At 44.4% G+C, this 14,613-nt stretch overlaps 1 protein-coding gene across 5 annotated transcripts in view; it reads left to right on the top strand.

The window, feature by feature from the left end:
* Window positions 1-14,613, top strand: part of RAD51B (RAD51 paralog B) — a 401,639-nt gene that overhangs the window by 332,044 nt on the left and 54,982 nt on the right. The window contains exon 11 of one of the 5 annotated variants that reach the window (XM_086749849.1): window positions 7,583-7,649. The exons of the other annotated variants lie outside the window; for them this stretch is intronic. Coding sequence (XP_086605975.1) covers window positions 7,583-7,611 — 29 coding nt within the window. The 3' untranslated portion in view covers window positions 7,612-7,649. Of the gene's footprint in view, window positions 1-7,582; window positions 7,650-14,613 lie in introns of those variants that run through there. 5 annotated transcript variants of the gene reach the window in all.

Here is a 14,613-nt window from a genome sequence, read left to right on the forward strand (position 1 = left end):
TGTTCATTTTTCCGTTACCTTTCCGTATTCTTTCTAGAGCGCTGCTATTGCATCTCACAGCAGTAAGCAGCTCAGCCATGGACTGTCATTTGGTATTCCAGTCTGACCCAGTATTTTGCAGGGTGCCAAACAGCCATAGTGCAGATGCCTCAACCCTCCCCCCAGCCCCAACACACAGAGAAGCATCTATGCAAAGCCTTACAAAGCCCTTCAAATGCCCTGCAAGTGGGACAAAGATAGGAGGAAATGAGATCTCTTCTCAGATTTCAAGAGTCCATTTAAAAATTAGACTGTGTGGGTGAACTGGGGTTCTCACTGGCAGGTCTTGGGAAATAAAGCTTTTGCTTCTGGGTACTAGCTTGACTTTGATACAGGAGGCCCATCACAGCTCCTGTTTAACATTTGACTCGGAGGCTGTTGGAGGAGAGTGTGTTTGGAGGGTGTTTCGAGGGACAGGTACTTTCTGTGAAGCCCAGATTGCAGCCAAATCCCAGCTTGTTCAAATAGGTGGTCGCATTTCTGGTCAAAGAGGGCTGATGGCAGGACAGGCTATGGAGGATTAGCTCCCACTCCCTCCTGGAGCAACTGAGCTGCATGCCTCCTCGCCACCCTTGCTCCTACCTGTGCTATGGTAAAGGATTTCAGACTCGGGAGCTGTCAGTCCATCGCCATGCGTGAACACAAAAAGTCTGTTTGCTGCAGGAGCGCTGGCCTGGGAAGATGGCGGCAGGGCCATGCTGAGCTTGGGTGCACCCGCTGTGCCTGCTCTCCCTCACCACTTGATAAATACCCCGCTCCTCCCCACCCTCCTGCCCATTTTCCACAGCAGAGAGCAGACACAAGGGGACCCTTTCATCTTGGCACATCCCCTTGCTGATTAATGTGATGCAATGTTCCCACAACACCACCACTATGCCGGCCATGTAATTAGGCGGGAGATAATGAATGCTTCAGAGACTATTCAGGCGGCAGTGCCCGCCTCCCCGCCGAACAAGCTCCTTTCTCAGCAGTGAAGCCAAGTGGAAGGAGAGGCAGCAGAAATGCCATTGGTGCCGCACTTAATTGTGCAGGAATCGGGGGCTCTCGCAGGAGAAAAGAGAGTAAGGGCCGGTGTGGGAGAGATGGGCAAGTGGGTCTGCTCTGGTATCTCGAGGCCAAACTTTTTGTTGTGTCTTTTCATGTATTTGACCTTGTGGCAGGAGAAGCCTTAAATGTGCACATCTCTGGCTTTGTATGTGTGCGCCTTTTTTGTTTCAAATCATTAGGGAAAGCCATCATTTAATAAGCATAAGAGTCTGTCTTCTCAGTAACCCAGAGGCAAAAGATGCTGGTGCTACTTAGTGGCCTTTGAAATGTGGGAAACACACTGGGGACACAATAGGCTTATTCTCTTTTAGGGAGCTTTACAGTTAAGCTGCTATTGTCTGGCTAACATTAGCAAGAAAGATACTCCCCTTTCTCCCCGACTCCTGTGTAGACTCTGAGAAAACAACCAGTTGGGTTAAAATGCGCTATCCAAATGCCTTCAGATCACACTAGAATAAAGCCAGCAAGGAGCTGAAAGTCTGACTGATGAGCTGGAAGCCAATGAATCTACTGTCAAAGGTCTTAGCAGAAATTCAGTCCTCTGCTAAAATTGCTTTCTGGAGTTCTTTATCATTTGTTTGTGGATGCAAAATCTTTTTAAACCTCATCCCTGACCATACCACATACTAAATGCAGGCAGTGCAGCCTGGTCTCAGCAACTGGTAAAACTCATCATAAACTGACTTCAGTGGTTATAAAAATAAAAAGGTAACTGAAGTTTTGAGTTAGGTGCAAATAGGCAGAAAACAGCTGTTGGTGATAGCGATGAAGCAGGGAAGCTCAGTTTGTGTGTGGATGAGGTTAATTTCTGAGCAAAAAGTCACTGGAGGGTGGAGTATATCAGAAAGAGCAACTTACAAGTGACAAAATAGAACAATTCCTATGCCTACTCGTATTTAAGCCTGCTTCACTCCAACAAGCTCTAAAGCCTAATGTGCTCTTTTGTAAATAAGTATGTTCCCAGGCAGACCCACTGATCACCCGACAGAATTAAGAGACAGACTCCTTTGTGCATCCCTTCTTGAATGGCAAATGGATGCAAGTTACATTATTCTATTGCTTAAACCCATTTTCTAATCAATTTAGTATATAATGTACACTGCATATCACTGCTGCACATTTTGACTCAGCATCAGATGGTATATAGAAAATTCTTAAGCTTTCCTAGTTTCTACAGTGTCAAGAAAACAGATTTCACTGACAACCTTTTCATGTTGCAAAGTAATTGTAGAGTTGTGACCAGGAAAAAAAAAATTCTGGCAAGGAGAACAGCTCTTACAAAAGAAAATCAGTTCCACTGACATCTTAACAGAGCTTCCCAGTGGTATGCATAGTCATGTGCCTCCGTGTCATACAAACACACTGCATTCATTTGTGCCATACCATTGCATCCCAAAGCAGATGCACGTAGTCTCACTGTAAACCTCAGATCATGTGTCATCTGTTCCCCCTCCCTCTGTCACATGCACAAACACAGCCTACAGGCTCTATGCGTGAAACAGAAGGGAAATAGATGACACATGATGTGAGGATTATAGTGCTTCCAAAATGGATGGCCAGCATTTTATTGGTGTCAGGGACTCAAAGGTTAAGGGGCAAAATAAGTGATATTGGAACTAAGGAGCACAGTTCTTACTGCCCAAAACTGAGAAAGAACTCTATCCTGCAAGGAGCTTCTAATGTTTTCCTTCTGTCTACGCTGTTTGCTGGCGAGGAATGCTCTAGCATGAACTTAGGTTAGTACTTCTCTCAGTAGAATGAGTCCTCCAGAGGAGTGTAAAGTCAATGTTGGCATTGATTCTGATTTGTAAACTGTATCTATATTGATTAGTAAACCGACCAGGCTGAGGTAAAGGTATGTGATTATCTTAGTGACAGCTTGAGGCAGCATCCTGTAGCAGCAAACATGTTCAACAGGTTTCAAGAGAAATGAGCACAAGCACAACTCATGCAGGATCTATGAGACCAGCTTGTTCTCATAAAGTAGGATATCTCCTTGTGATCTCTGTTCCCCCTCTGCCTAATCTGGTAGCAAAGCAAATCACGTCGAACTCCAGCATGCACTGCACATCTGGGAGTGGATTTTCCAGTACGAAAGCCATTCAGTCACCAAGAGTTCAGTGACATGACCTTTCTCAGGGCAACCCACAAAGAGATTGGCACTTCTAGAATTATGTTGACAACATCTGGAGTTCTGTTGTCTCTGGTTAAAAAAACAGATGTTTTGCTTCTGCTGGTCACAAATTTCTCCCCATGTTCACCTTCTAATTTCTGTTTAAAGTTGGCTTCAACCAAGAAATGAACATAAATTTGCTTGGAAACTGTCCCAAAGAATCTACCATCTGAACTTCAGAATGTTTTGCTGCTTTACTTGCTCTTGACAGGCTCTGAAACCCATCCAGATCTCTAATTGGGATGGAATTTCTTCTGCATTTTTTCTATTGGCCCAAGTGATGTGAGGACCATCCTAGTGAAATCTGGATACTGTAGTAGCAAGGAACAAGGTAAAGGAAGAGACCATCTATGTGTCCCTTGCTGCTACTATAACATGAAAAGAGTAATGCAGCCACCTACACTCACAGATTATGCTAAACCTGCACCATATTTTGGTCTCTTGTGGCTGTTGCAGAATAAACCAAAGCAAAAGTTAGGTATAATGGTGCCCGGTAGTATCAAGATCACAGAGCCTTTGCTGATCAGTTGACTTGTTTTTTCATAACTCATGCTGCAGCTTGTGTAGACTTATAGGCTCCTGCCAAGAGAATACAGAGTGTTAAGAAGTCAATAGGGTAACAGTTCATTTTCACTTTTCGTTTGCTGTGCAAGTCTTTTACTGTTAGCTGTCTGGCAGAGCGAAACGGGTCAACCAACCATTTCTGGACTGTTTCAGGGTTGAGGAATCTCAAGACTGGCAGAAGAAATCGAAGCAAGAGAAGGAGGCATGGCCAAAGTACTTCTGTGTCTCACAAACCCCAGCAGCTAAGACGGTCTTACCGTGCAGCTCAGAGCAGGTGTGGGAACATGTGCCATTTGTGCCAGCCATGCAATCCCAGAGTTTGCCGGGAAATGAGAGAGAGAAAGGGGAGCAGCAGTCCTGCTCAGTCCTGACTCTGCACACCAGCTCTGGCATCAGTATAGTCCTGGCTCTGTGCTCGCTGCCCTCCCATGCCCAGCACAACACCGGCCACATGTGAAACTCCTGCTGACTCACACCCATGGCCTGCAATGGTCTTGGCTTTGCCTGTGTTAGTTCTCCGTGCAGCACAGCGTGGTCATGTTCTTGTACAAAATCCTCTCTGCTAAGTGTTGCCGTCTATCGCTGTCCTAGCTTTGCACGCATGCCCATTCCCCATCTGAAAAAAATATATTTCTGGCCCACCTACTACTTACTTCCTCCCAGTAGAAAACTTCCCCACTTTAAAAACAAATATGAATACCGTGGACCTGGGAGAGGGCTGTGGGAAAACAACACAATGGCTTTAGATAAGCAACCAAGTAACCAGCACTAGGAGACAGTACAAAAGGGGGGCAAAAGCAAGCCTATAGCCTGCTTCTGCGCTTGCCAGCCACAACAGGCAGCTGTTTTGCCAGTGCTGAGAGCTCAGAAAAAAAGGGAACACTAAAGAGTTAAAAAGTTTTTCAGGGAAGGCGGGCTGGTGAGCAAAGTGGGGAAAGAGGAGGAGCAATCCTCTTGTGCACAGACTTTCCAGAGCCTCCAGAGATCAGTAAGCCCCAGGAAACGACAGGCCTATGCAGAGAATACTTTTTTTTAGATCTGTTTTAATTTAGATGTTTGGGGTCTAAACAGATAATGATTTACTCTAAAACTGATGTATGGTGACAGGATATAACTTGTCACAGCAAACAGAGCTGCAAGGAATGACCGAAATTCAACCCTGAGACTCAGCCTAAAATTTAGCCTGATAGCAAGGGAATCTTAAAGTCATATTGAGAGACAAGCAGTTGTTTGCTGTGAGTCATTAAAAGATTTGAGATCTGAAAAGGTACCAGATTAGCTCAGATATGCACCTTTATGTGTCACACCTACCCGTGTGTTACTGGTCCCTGGTAGCCAGCCTTTCTCCGGTTTAATTTCATCCTGTTACCCAAAGATATGACCCTTGTGTATTTATTTTGTTAATGAAATGCTGGCTCTATTGGAATATCAACTCTGTAGGGGTTGCCAGGACATATAAAAAAGAACAGCCATAAAATATGTTCATTATTATTGCAGTGTAATGCCAGGTCAGGTACTGCTTCCAGAAAGCAGGAGAGGGAGAACAGAATTTAACATGTCCCTGACCTGTCCAAAGGGACGGAACAGAGAGCTTTTATTTTATTTGTTTCTACAGTGACTCAATCTGTAGTAACTGGGTTAAAGTCCACTTAGAAACAAACAGAACAAAAGGCCTCCTGTTAGTGCTGGACATTTTCCCTCTTCAGATATCACCAGAAGGATTTAAAAAAAAAAAAAGAAAAGAAAAGAAAAAAAAAGCCCTCCAGCAGAATGCAGGAAACCACAAGCTTATGGGAATGTAGCAGTACTTTGGAAAGGAAAACACTGCCTCAGACTTTCATCTGCAGGGCTTGCGCTTTTTTTTTTTTCTCCATTTTTTTCCTTACCTTCTTTTCATCTCCTTACAGCTAGAAGCATTCGCCAGGTCAACACAGAGCCTGGAGAAAAGGCTGGTGGGGAGAGCAGTTAGGTTGCAGGAGGTCATTGCCAAATCCTAGACAGAGAGAAAAAAAAAATTGGCTTGTGCAGATCACTGTAGTCTGCAAGGGGGCTCCAGCACAGAGGGAGCGAGCTTTGGTGCAGCTGGAGCTTAGAACTTCCACTCCTGTATTTTCTTGCCAGACTGAGGGGCTTAGCGGGGTCAGAACCCTGGATCTTACAGGCTGTACTACAGGGGGGCAAAAAAAGCGTGTTTTCATAATTTTTGTTTGGTATGTCTTGTCTTATTTTTTTTTTAATGTAGCTTAATGACATCTAAGTAACAAATTACATAATGTTCTCTAAGATATAAAAAGTATCTGAAATGCTTTCTAACTTCCATTCTAAGTATTGTCATGGCATGCCTGTCTTTTCATGATACAGCAAACATTTTCCAGCAAGCATTCACTGAATCTCATTAATTTTCACTTCAGCTCTTTCCTAAGGAATGTGAACTGACAGTAACACAAAAAGCATATTGAAATTGTATTTTGCATATAAGAATGAGCACTTTACTGACTTTTCCAAAACTTCCCTTTCTCCTCCTAAAAAAAAAAGGAACCCCAAATCTGAAGAAAATTGCAGCTATCTAAAATGAAATCGAAAAGTGGAGCTATAGCTTTACTATTATTGTGATCCTGGTTTGTACAAAAGGATATGTTATTTTTTGTTAGGTGAGCTTTATGCTGACCTAGATCAGGGAAACAGCTTTGTGAATGGTGTAATGAGCGATGTGTTGGGTGTAAGAGAGGAATGGGAATGCATAGCCAGAGCTGGACCACATAAGCCAACAGTTAGTTTAATTTAGACTGCTGCAGAACCATAATCTTAAGTGGTAAGCTTTTGAGTGACTTGACCAAGACCGCATAGCACATAAGTAGTTACTTTATTTAGTTAGATGACTGATTCCATACTGAGTTACAGAGGTTTGTCTTTTGTGTGTTCAAAATAAATAGGTAAACAGTTGACCTTGCCATGCCTATTTCACTGAGAACTGATGACACTGTGCAGAAAATTCAGTCTTTAAAACAAATTTCTGTCCTTAATACTAAGTGAATCAGTTTTTTTCTAATAGTTGGTACCATGATATATACAGCTCATTGGGGCTGGTTTCCATTTCAGATAGTGATGAGAATCAAAAATCAAATGGCTGGTTTCTGCTTATGTGAAGCGAGTTATTCCAGGTCCTAGTGGACAAATTATCTTCTGTAAAACCTCTAAACTTGGTTTTATCGTCCTTTTCCTTAAAATAATCAAGGTGAAACATCAAGATTCCAACATATACTAACACACTGTTCAGCACTCAGAGTATACAAGAAGGGTGACTGTTCCTACCTGGATAGTTTTAAGTCTGGATCTTAGGAGTTATCTGCTTTCAGACATAATTTTAAATGTAACAGTTAAATTTAACATCATCACAGTAAACAGATGTTCTAACACAAAACCACCTTCTAGTGTAAATGTACTGACTTGGAGCATGTTTGGTAGCTAGTGCAGTTTATTACGTGATGTACTTTGATCTCATTCTTACGCATCAGCTGTCCAGATGGAAATGGTTCGTAAGGGGGAAGGCTTGCACAGCTCTGGCCAATGGCGGGTAACTGGAGCATGTCAGTCTCTGCCATGTCACTGCAAAAGCATTGCATCGCCACATACAGAAAGGCACATTTCTGGCTTTTTAAGGTCCAAACCGTCCTTGATAACCAGCACTGCTAATAGCAGTGTTCACAGGGAGCAGGGAATGGAGAACATTCCGTTGAATGTTCCTGAAATTTGTTTCAGGTTCAGAGCTTCCAACTCCACCTTCCTGAGCCTCGAGAGAGAAGCATTTTTCCTCCGTTCCATCTGGTACGGCGCTCTGGAAAACTTCAGCTTAGCCCACGCCCTCCTCAGCCCCTGAACTTTGTAATTTTTCAGCTGCCAGAATCACTAACTGCCCAGTTTTATGTAACTCCAAATATCTGCAGTGGCGCTGGAGAATACACACATGGAGGAAGTTTTGTGGCTTTTAAGCTATGCCCAGAAGTTTGCCTTATTTTTTTTTTTGTGGGAGGGGGTAGAGAAGGAATGCAGTGGGGCTATGTACAGGACTTTTCAAAATAGAACGAAAATTCTGTCTGCTGCGAGGATAGGCATAGTTTCACTTTTTAAATCCCCCTCTTTTGGGAAGGGACCCAAAACACATTTGGAGGGGCCTGCTGTTACAGTTGATAAGTGTAAATCCATCAATAATAATTTTGAGAGGTTTTCAATTCTTCATGTTTTTTTGCCTGTTGCTCCAGGGGGGCAAATCTAACTTGTAACAGCTATTGCCAATGTCTATATAGCCAAAAGAGACCAGTGGTTTTCCCCAAGCCCAGCTAACAACTTCCCAGATGAATATGCTGTGCCTGGGCTTCTGCAGCCAAGCAAAGCAAACGAACATGCAGGTTTTGCAGCACTTGAAGCTTTATACTCCAGGACCACAGGAAAAATGGCAAACACTTAGAGAACTCAGGCAGGGCAGGGAGGCTGGCATTTCCAGCGCCTGCAACCCCCTTTTCCTTCGTTCCCTTTCAAATTGTTTGCAAAGCCCAAGTCAATTTTTATGTTTGCTGTTTCAAAATAAATATGTTGTGGTGGTTTGTGTGTGTGTGTAAAAGAGCACAAACTGGAAGAATGAGGCTTAAGCACTGTAATAACAAAACAGCAAACAGCCTATCAAGCCAGGGACAACCCTGCAATAAACTTACGTATCCAGACCTGTAATCACAAGTGACCTCGCAATAACAAATCAGTGCATGCCTATGGGTGTGGGAGAAAGATGAGCAGAAGTGAAAGAGATACATTCCCAGAAGAGCAGAGAAAGAGAACAGAAAAATTGAGGTGTGGAGGAGATAAACAGGAGGAGCATGCACTTTGAGTGCATTGTTTGTGCATGTACATCCAAAGCAGCTGAAGTTAAAACTTTTTTCCTGTTTCCTACAACATGCGGAGTTTCATGCTTCTGCCAAATGTTGAAACAGGAGCAAAAATCAGCATCAGTCCCTCTTGAAACAAAATTAAAACTGCATGAAAACAGCAAACTGTTAACACAGCATCCAAGTCAGAGCTGTTATCTGCAAGCCACTTGTGTCAGTGGTCTGTAGCCAGAGGAGCCAGAGGTAGGAGCCACCGCAGTCATAGGGGGATGAAACTAAATGAATGGTAAAATGGAAGCTTACAGAAGTAAGCTGTCAGTAAGGTTAGTTTTAAAGGGATGTGGTTAAAGATAAATATCAAAGTGTGTATAGCAGAGCTATGTTAATGAATTGCAGTCTTTCCAGTGGCAGAATTGGAGTCCTTACTCAAGTCAGATTGTAGATATGGAGGTATGATGCTCTTGCTGTATAACGGAAGGGTGCCAGTCTTCTCCAAGGTTGCAAGACTACCTTCTTGGATGTGAATAAAATGGAGCGTTTGTTAGGACAGCTATGTCTGTCTCAGGGACGAGGAGTGACTGAAACAGCAAGAGAGGAGTGGACGTGCTTACAAATGCAGTGATTCGTGACTGTGTGTATCCTCTGTCCATGGAAGAGACAAATATGTTCGTGCAAACAGAATTACTGCTTTACAGTCCTTAGTGATATTTTTTTTCTGCAACCCCTTTGGGACTCTATTGATATGCCACCTGTGTGCTGCAGACTGAATTGGTTTCTGAGTGCACTTAGTATTTAAAGACATTAATAATTTAGGGCTGTCTGCCACAGCTTCATTTGGTGCGACTGGAGCTTCTGACCTCTCCGACTCTTAATTCCAGAAAAAGCAAGGGACTAGGGTGCAGGCATAGAAAGTGCCCAACTGTGGAACACCCTACTCGTTGGAGTATGACTAGGGAATCCAGGGAGAGCCTTCCAAAGCGACTGAGGTTAATGCCTGACAAGCTTAGGAGTTATTTTACCAAAATCTCACTTTTTTATCAGATGTCTTCACTATGTTGATATTATGGAGCCAGAGAAGTTAGGGGTCTGAACAAAAAATGCTGATACTGCAGTAGTCTTGCTTGTTTCCCATACCTTCTCCTGGCTTTAAGGGGCTTGATGAGTTGTTTGGTATGTAACCAGAGCCCCTCACTCAATGCTGTTTGGTGCATCCTTAGCGAGTGCCAGGCTTAGAAGGGAACAGACCAGACTCAGAAGGCTCTAATGTAGGTAAAGATGATGCTGGAGTTTACGGCCAAGGCCAGGGACAAGACAGCAGCTCATCTTTGGAGGAGGCTGTAAATGGCTGTCAAGTTCAGATTGAGGAAAACAACATATGGATGTGTTTGGTTTTTTCTTGTCTTCCAGGACTGACTTGGGTGGTTGAGTAACCAAGTCTGACCATGCACTGAACCTTGCACATTCCAGCCACAGCATTGATCAAAGCTGGTCAGAGACATTGGTTGTGTGGAAATAGGAGGTGGTGCCCTATGTGTATTGTCACCTTAAAGGCTTTTTTTCTCTAGAATCACATTTGGGCAGTGCATTGGCATAGGACTCCTTCTGTCTCCACCCTGCCCAGACCAGCTAGCTCAAGGCTCTAGACCTTGGCAGGTACGTTTTGGGCTGGGTACATATCAGCTGTGTCGTCCCTCTCTTGAAATTCTTAGTTTTACTTAAATGGCTGTTGAAAGAGTGGAGTTATTTGTACAGATGATGAGGAAAACTGAAAAGAAAGAGGAGGTCGAGAAGTGCAGCTTTGAGCACACATCCAGAGCTACTCCATGGTGAGTGGCTGGAATGACAGAAATGACAAGGATGACAAGCTTGTCCTGTGGTGCTGCCAAGGCGCAGAGGGTCAGAGCCCTCGCCTCTCCCTGAAATTTCACAGAAGAGAAGAGCCCAGGATCCCTCTTACCCTCCAGTGTTGCGTGGCTGTGCGAGGATGGCAAGGTGGGTCCCGGTGAAGCACATCATTACTCTATATTTTCAAGGCCGAAGTTGCCCCGTATCCCCTGTGGCCAGGGAGTGGTGTCTGCAGTGATTCCTCCCAGCATGGCGGAGGGCACTCCATGTACCATCGCAGCCTGCATCCAGAGGTTCCCAGCTTTCACTATCTGCCAAGAGGTTGGAGCCAAAATCGGCTTTGCTTTATGGTGCCAGGCCCCAGCTCAGAGGATGTGCATATATTTTTCTAAGCTACACAAATTGACACAGCAAATAGTCCCGGCATGGGATGAGAAGGTAAAACACTGTGACCTCATTTCAACAAAAAAACTCATCCATCATGTGGAGAAGTAATTAAAAAGCATGGTGATCAAATACATGCCAGGAAATATCTTCAAATTCTAAGACACTTGTGCCCAAAATAAGCACATTTGGAGGAAAAGGTAGTGCTGCTTCTTTTCCTCTTTCAGACTGTGCAGCCTCTGAGTCCTGTGCAGCCAACTTACTTCTTTGGGCTTCCTTGTCAGAGGGTAAGGGTTTCTCAGGAAAAAGGAGAAGTTCTCTCTCTCTGGATTATAAAAATGATAAGAAAAAATTACAGTGGGCTTGACTGTATTGGGAATGAAGTTGTTGTGTCCCAACTTTACATCCTGGAAAACAGCACTTTCATAACCAGGACCTATAGTATCTTAAGTGGAGAGGTGATATTCCAAAACTGCAAATAGCACATTTTTGTGAGATTCAGCAGCTGCCCTTGGGAAGGTGTTCTGTAAATTTCCTTTTTTTATTCCCCTCTTTTTATTTTTATTTGGTTTCTGTTTCTCTTTCTGCTAAAGATGAAACAACAGATTCAGAGCTCTAACTTTTGGGAGAGTCAGACGTATTCAGATTTTTAATTAGATAAATGTGGCAAAATAATGGGTTAAATCAAAACACACACAAAAACAAACGTCCCTGTGTTCTAAGAAAGTTTGGTTCCAGATACAAACATCAAATCTAAGTTAAATTCTTATTTCCCCACTACTAGCCAGAAACCATGGTGAGATAAGTGAGATCAGATGGGGAAAAAAAGGATGCTCAAATTTATGGCAGAAAGGTTCTCAATGTAACAGCATATCTTTGGCTGACCTGTCAAGGAAGGAAAGATGAATATTTCTGTCTATAGTTTACAACTGGCTAGGTACACTAACTTTTTTTGCTTTCTTCTGAATGAGTTGACTTTTTCTGGAAGCAGAGTACTGGCATGATCTGCTGCAAGAATCCTATGTTCCCGACTGCCTGGTCTCTCCTCCTGGGCAGATCATTTCAGGTAAAATGCTGCCTGCCTTCTTTGTCTTGTGCTCAGTTACTAGCAATGAGGGGATTGTGTAGGAGCTGTTAGGAAGGTCTTGAGTCTCACCATGAGCAAAATCTCACGCGATTGTGGAGAGCAGACTGTGTGATAGGATGTACGACAGGGCCAAACAATGGGCCTGATGGAAGGGGTAGATGGCAGGGGAGAATGAATCTACTATGTGCTTGACCTGCACAAACTCATGTAATCACAGCCTGGAAAGTTCAATTCCAGAGTTATTTGTGCTAAGTGAAAAGAAAACGAAAGCGAAAGTCTGGTGGCAGGGGAAAGTACCAAGCATCAGACTGGAGTTAAAAGGAATACATAGGCGATTCCTGCCTGAAGCCTTGGTATGTGTATGAGGTGTTACAAGTCCGTCTGCTGCCCCAGTTCCCCTAGCGCCTTCTCAGGGTCACAGCAAGCCTGAAGGTGTGCCAGGAGTGCACCTTCAGCCTGAGTAGACATCCATGGTGGTCTTTGTGCCCGTTACAGGAATAGCAAGACCGAGACCTGGAGTCACATGGTGGGTCTCGTTGTCTTGTGACTGTTGTACAGGGGTGCAACTCCATTAACTGCAGAAGATCTACTCTGACTTGTGTATGGAAGAGGAATTAAGCTAAGTAAGTCCGTGGCGTAGCAAAGCACACACCTGAGGACTTCTGATGGCCTGGCACAGCTTTGTGTTGTGGCTTTGTATTGTATCTTTCATCTGTATTGGAAAAAGCGCATGCATGTGTTGCAGTGAGCAAAAACTTGACAGTGTTTTCAGTTCCCTTGCACTGCTTCAGCTGGCATCTCCTCTTTCTTTATCTGAGCACAGCTTCTCCTCGCACAAGAAACCACAAGCGCATTGAGGCTGCACTGCTGCAAGTGGATCAACACATGGTCGCATCAGCGGGTACGAAGCACGGAGCCCTCTCCTCCCCCGACTCCTGCTCCTGGGACAGACGCTGTCAGCTGTCCGTTACTCCAGGTTACCATGAGCCCTGTCCTTGGGTCTCCCAAAGAGCATCTTAAGTTTCTGTCAGGAGGGCTTGGGGGACCAGAAACAGACCTTCTGCCCGCTCTGGCAGCTCCACGTGGTGCCTGCCTAGAGCTGACCTTCCCTGCCCTTCGGCCTCTGCCCTTTCCTCCTGACCTTGCGGGATTATACCTGCTGTGCCTTCTCCAGGAGAAGGACCCTCTACTGCTGCTTTAGTGTTGAGGGTGACCGTGAAAGGAAAGATGAAAATGCCGCTCCCATTACTTCCCTTTGTGGACAGCAGTAATCAATACCCTGGGCATCTCTCCAGAGGAAAAGCACATTAACCCTCTGTGCGCTAACCTCCCCCAGGCCGCCATCTTCCCCCTACAGCACCTTCAGCTGCCCTCATTTACAGCCAGCAGGGCCCTTCTCTGTCCTTAAGATACCAAATCAGGCTTGTCCCGCCCAGTTTTCTAGTTTTGGCCTGAAAGAGGAATTTTTGCTGGCATTTATCTTTGCCCTGTCCTCATCTGCTTGAAAGCTTGGCTGCAGGTAATGGGAAGAGCTGCTTCCTTGGTTACTGCACCACAGGCCACAGGTGCTAAAAGGGGGAAGCAGGGGGGGATTTTTTTGTTTGTTTGCTTGCTTTTCCCTGAACTGTGAAGCTCTGGGCAGTGCTGGAGGCAGGATACCAGACATGATGGGCAGGATCTGGTTCTGCACATTCTCCCTCCCCTCTCCCAGAGGAACCGGGCTTGTGGCCTCAGCAGCCTTTTCAGGCCCTGCCAGTGGGGGAGTGAGAAACTAGGCCCACAGATTGCATCAGGGCTCTTTTTCTGGTCATGCTGGTTGGTTATAATGAGAAAATACTCCAAATTCCTAGTGAAAAATCCTTTCTTCCTTTCATTATTATTGTGCCTGACAAGCTAATCTAGCACCGGAGCACTGAGTGGCAGCTGGGTAGCAGTGCATGCAGCAGTGCCAAGGTGGGAGGCAGGACTCCTGAATCCTCACCCCAGCTTTGCACTGTGGCATTTTATATAAACCTCAAAAAATCACTTAACTTGCTGTACATTCTGTCTCAGTGAAGGTATCTGGGCATGAAACAGGACCAGTGATAAAATCCCAAATGTTGTTTAAAAGCTCAGTTAGCTAGTGTAAGTAAAACGATCTTTCAGTGAAAGATACTGGAAGTGTGTCAGAGTTGATTTCTGAGCAAAGCTGCGTTCAGATGCAGCAGCAGGTACCTTAAAAATGTGCTTCATTTTTTGTATTCCTGTTCCTCATTTTGCAGAAATTTAACATATGTTCTGGGCACTAGCTTGGATCCAAAACTGAAGATTTCCAATTCACAGTGCCTTGCTTCATCACTGAGGCATTAGCAGCGAGGTGTGACTGGAGCTAGTCAGCAATGCAAGTTGTTGAGAACAGTTCAATCTTTTTGGTGGACTGTGAAGCACAATGAATTAATATTCATAAAATATTTTATGATTTTTCAACTGCAAACTCCAGTATATGATGAATGTTTAACGGACTAGTGATTGAGGCATGGAGACACCCTGTAAAGTCCTCACAGTCTCTGAGATGGGAAGATTTATCTTGGATTATGTCTGAGTTGACTTCTTTCTGC

Source organism: Chlamydotis macqueenii, chromosome 5 (genome assembly GCF_036417535.1).
Source record: "Chlamydotis macqueenii isolate bChlMac1 chromosome 5, bChlMac1.mat, whole genome shotgun sequence".
Classification (NCBI taxonomy): domain Eukaryota; kingdom Metazoa; phylum Chordata; class Aves; order Otidiformes; family Otididae; genus Chlamydotis; species Chlamydotis macqueenii.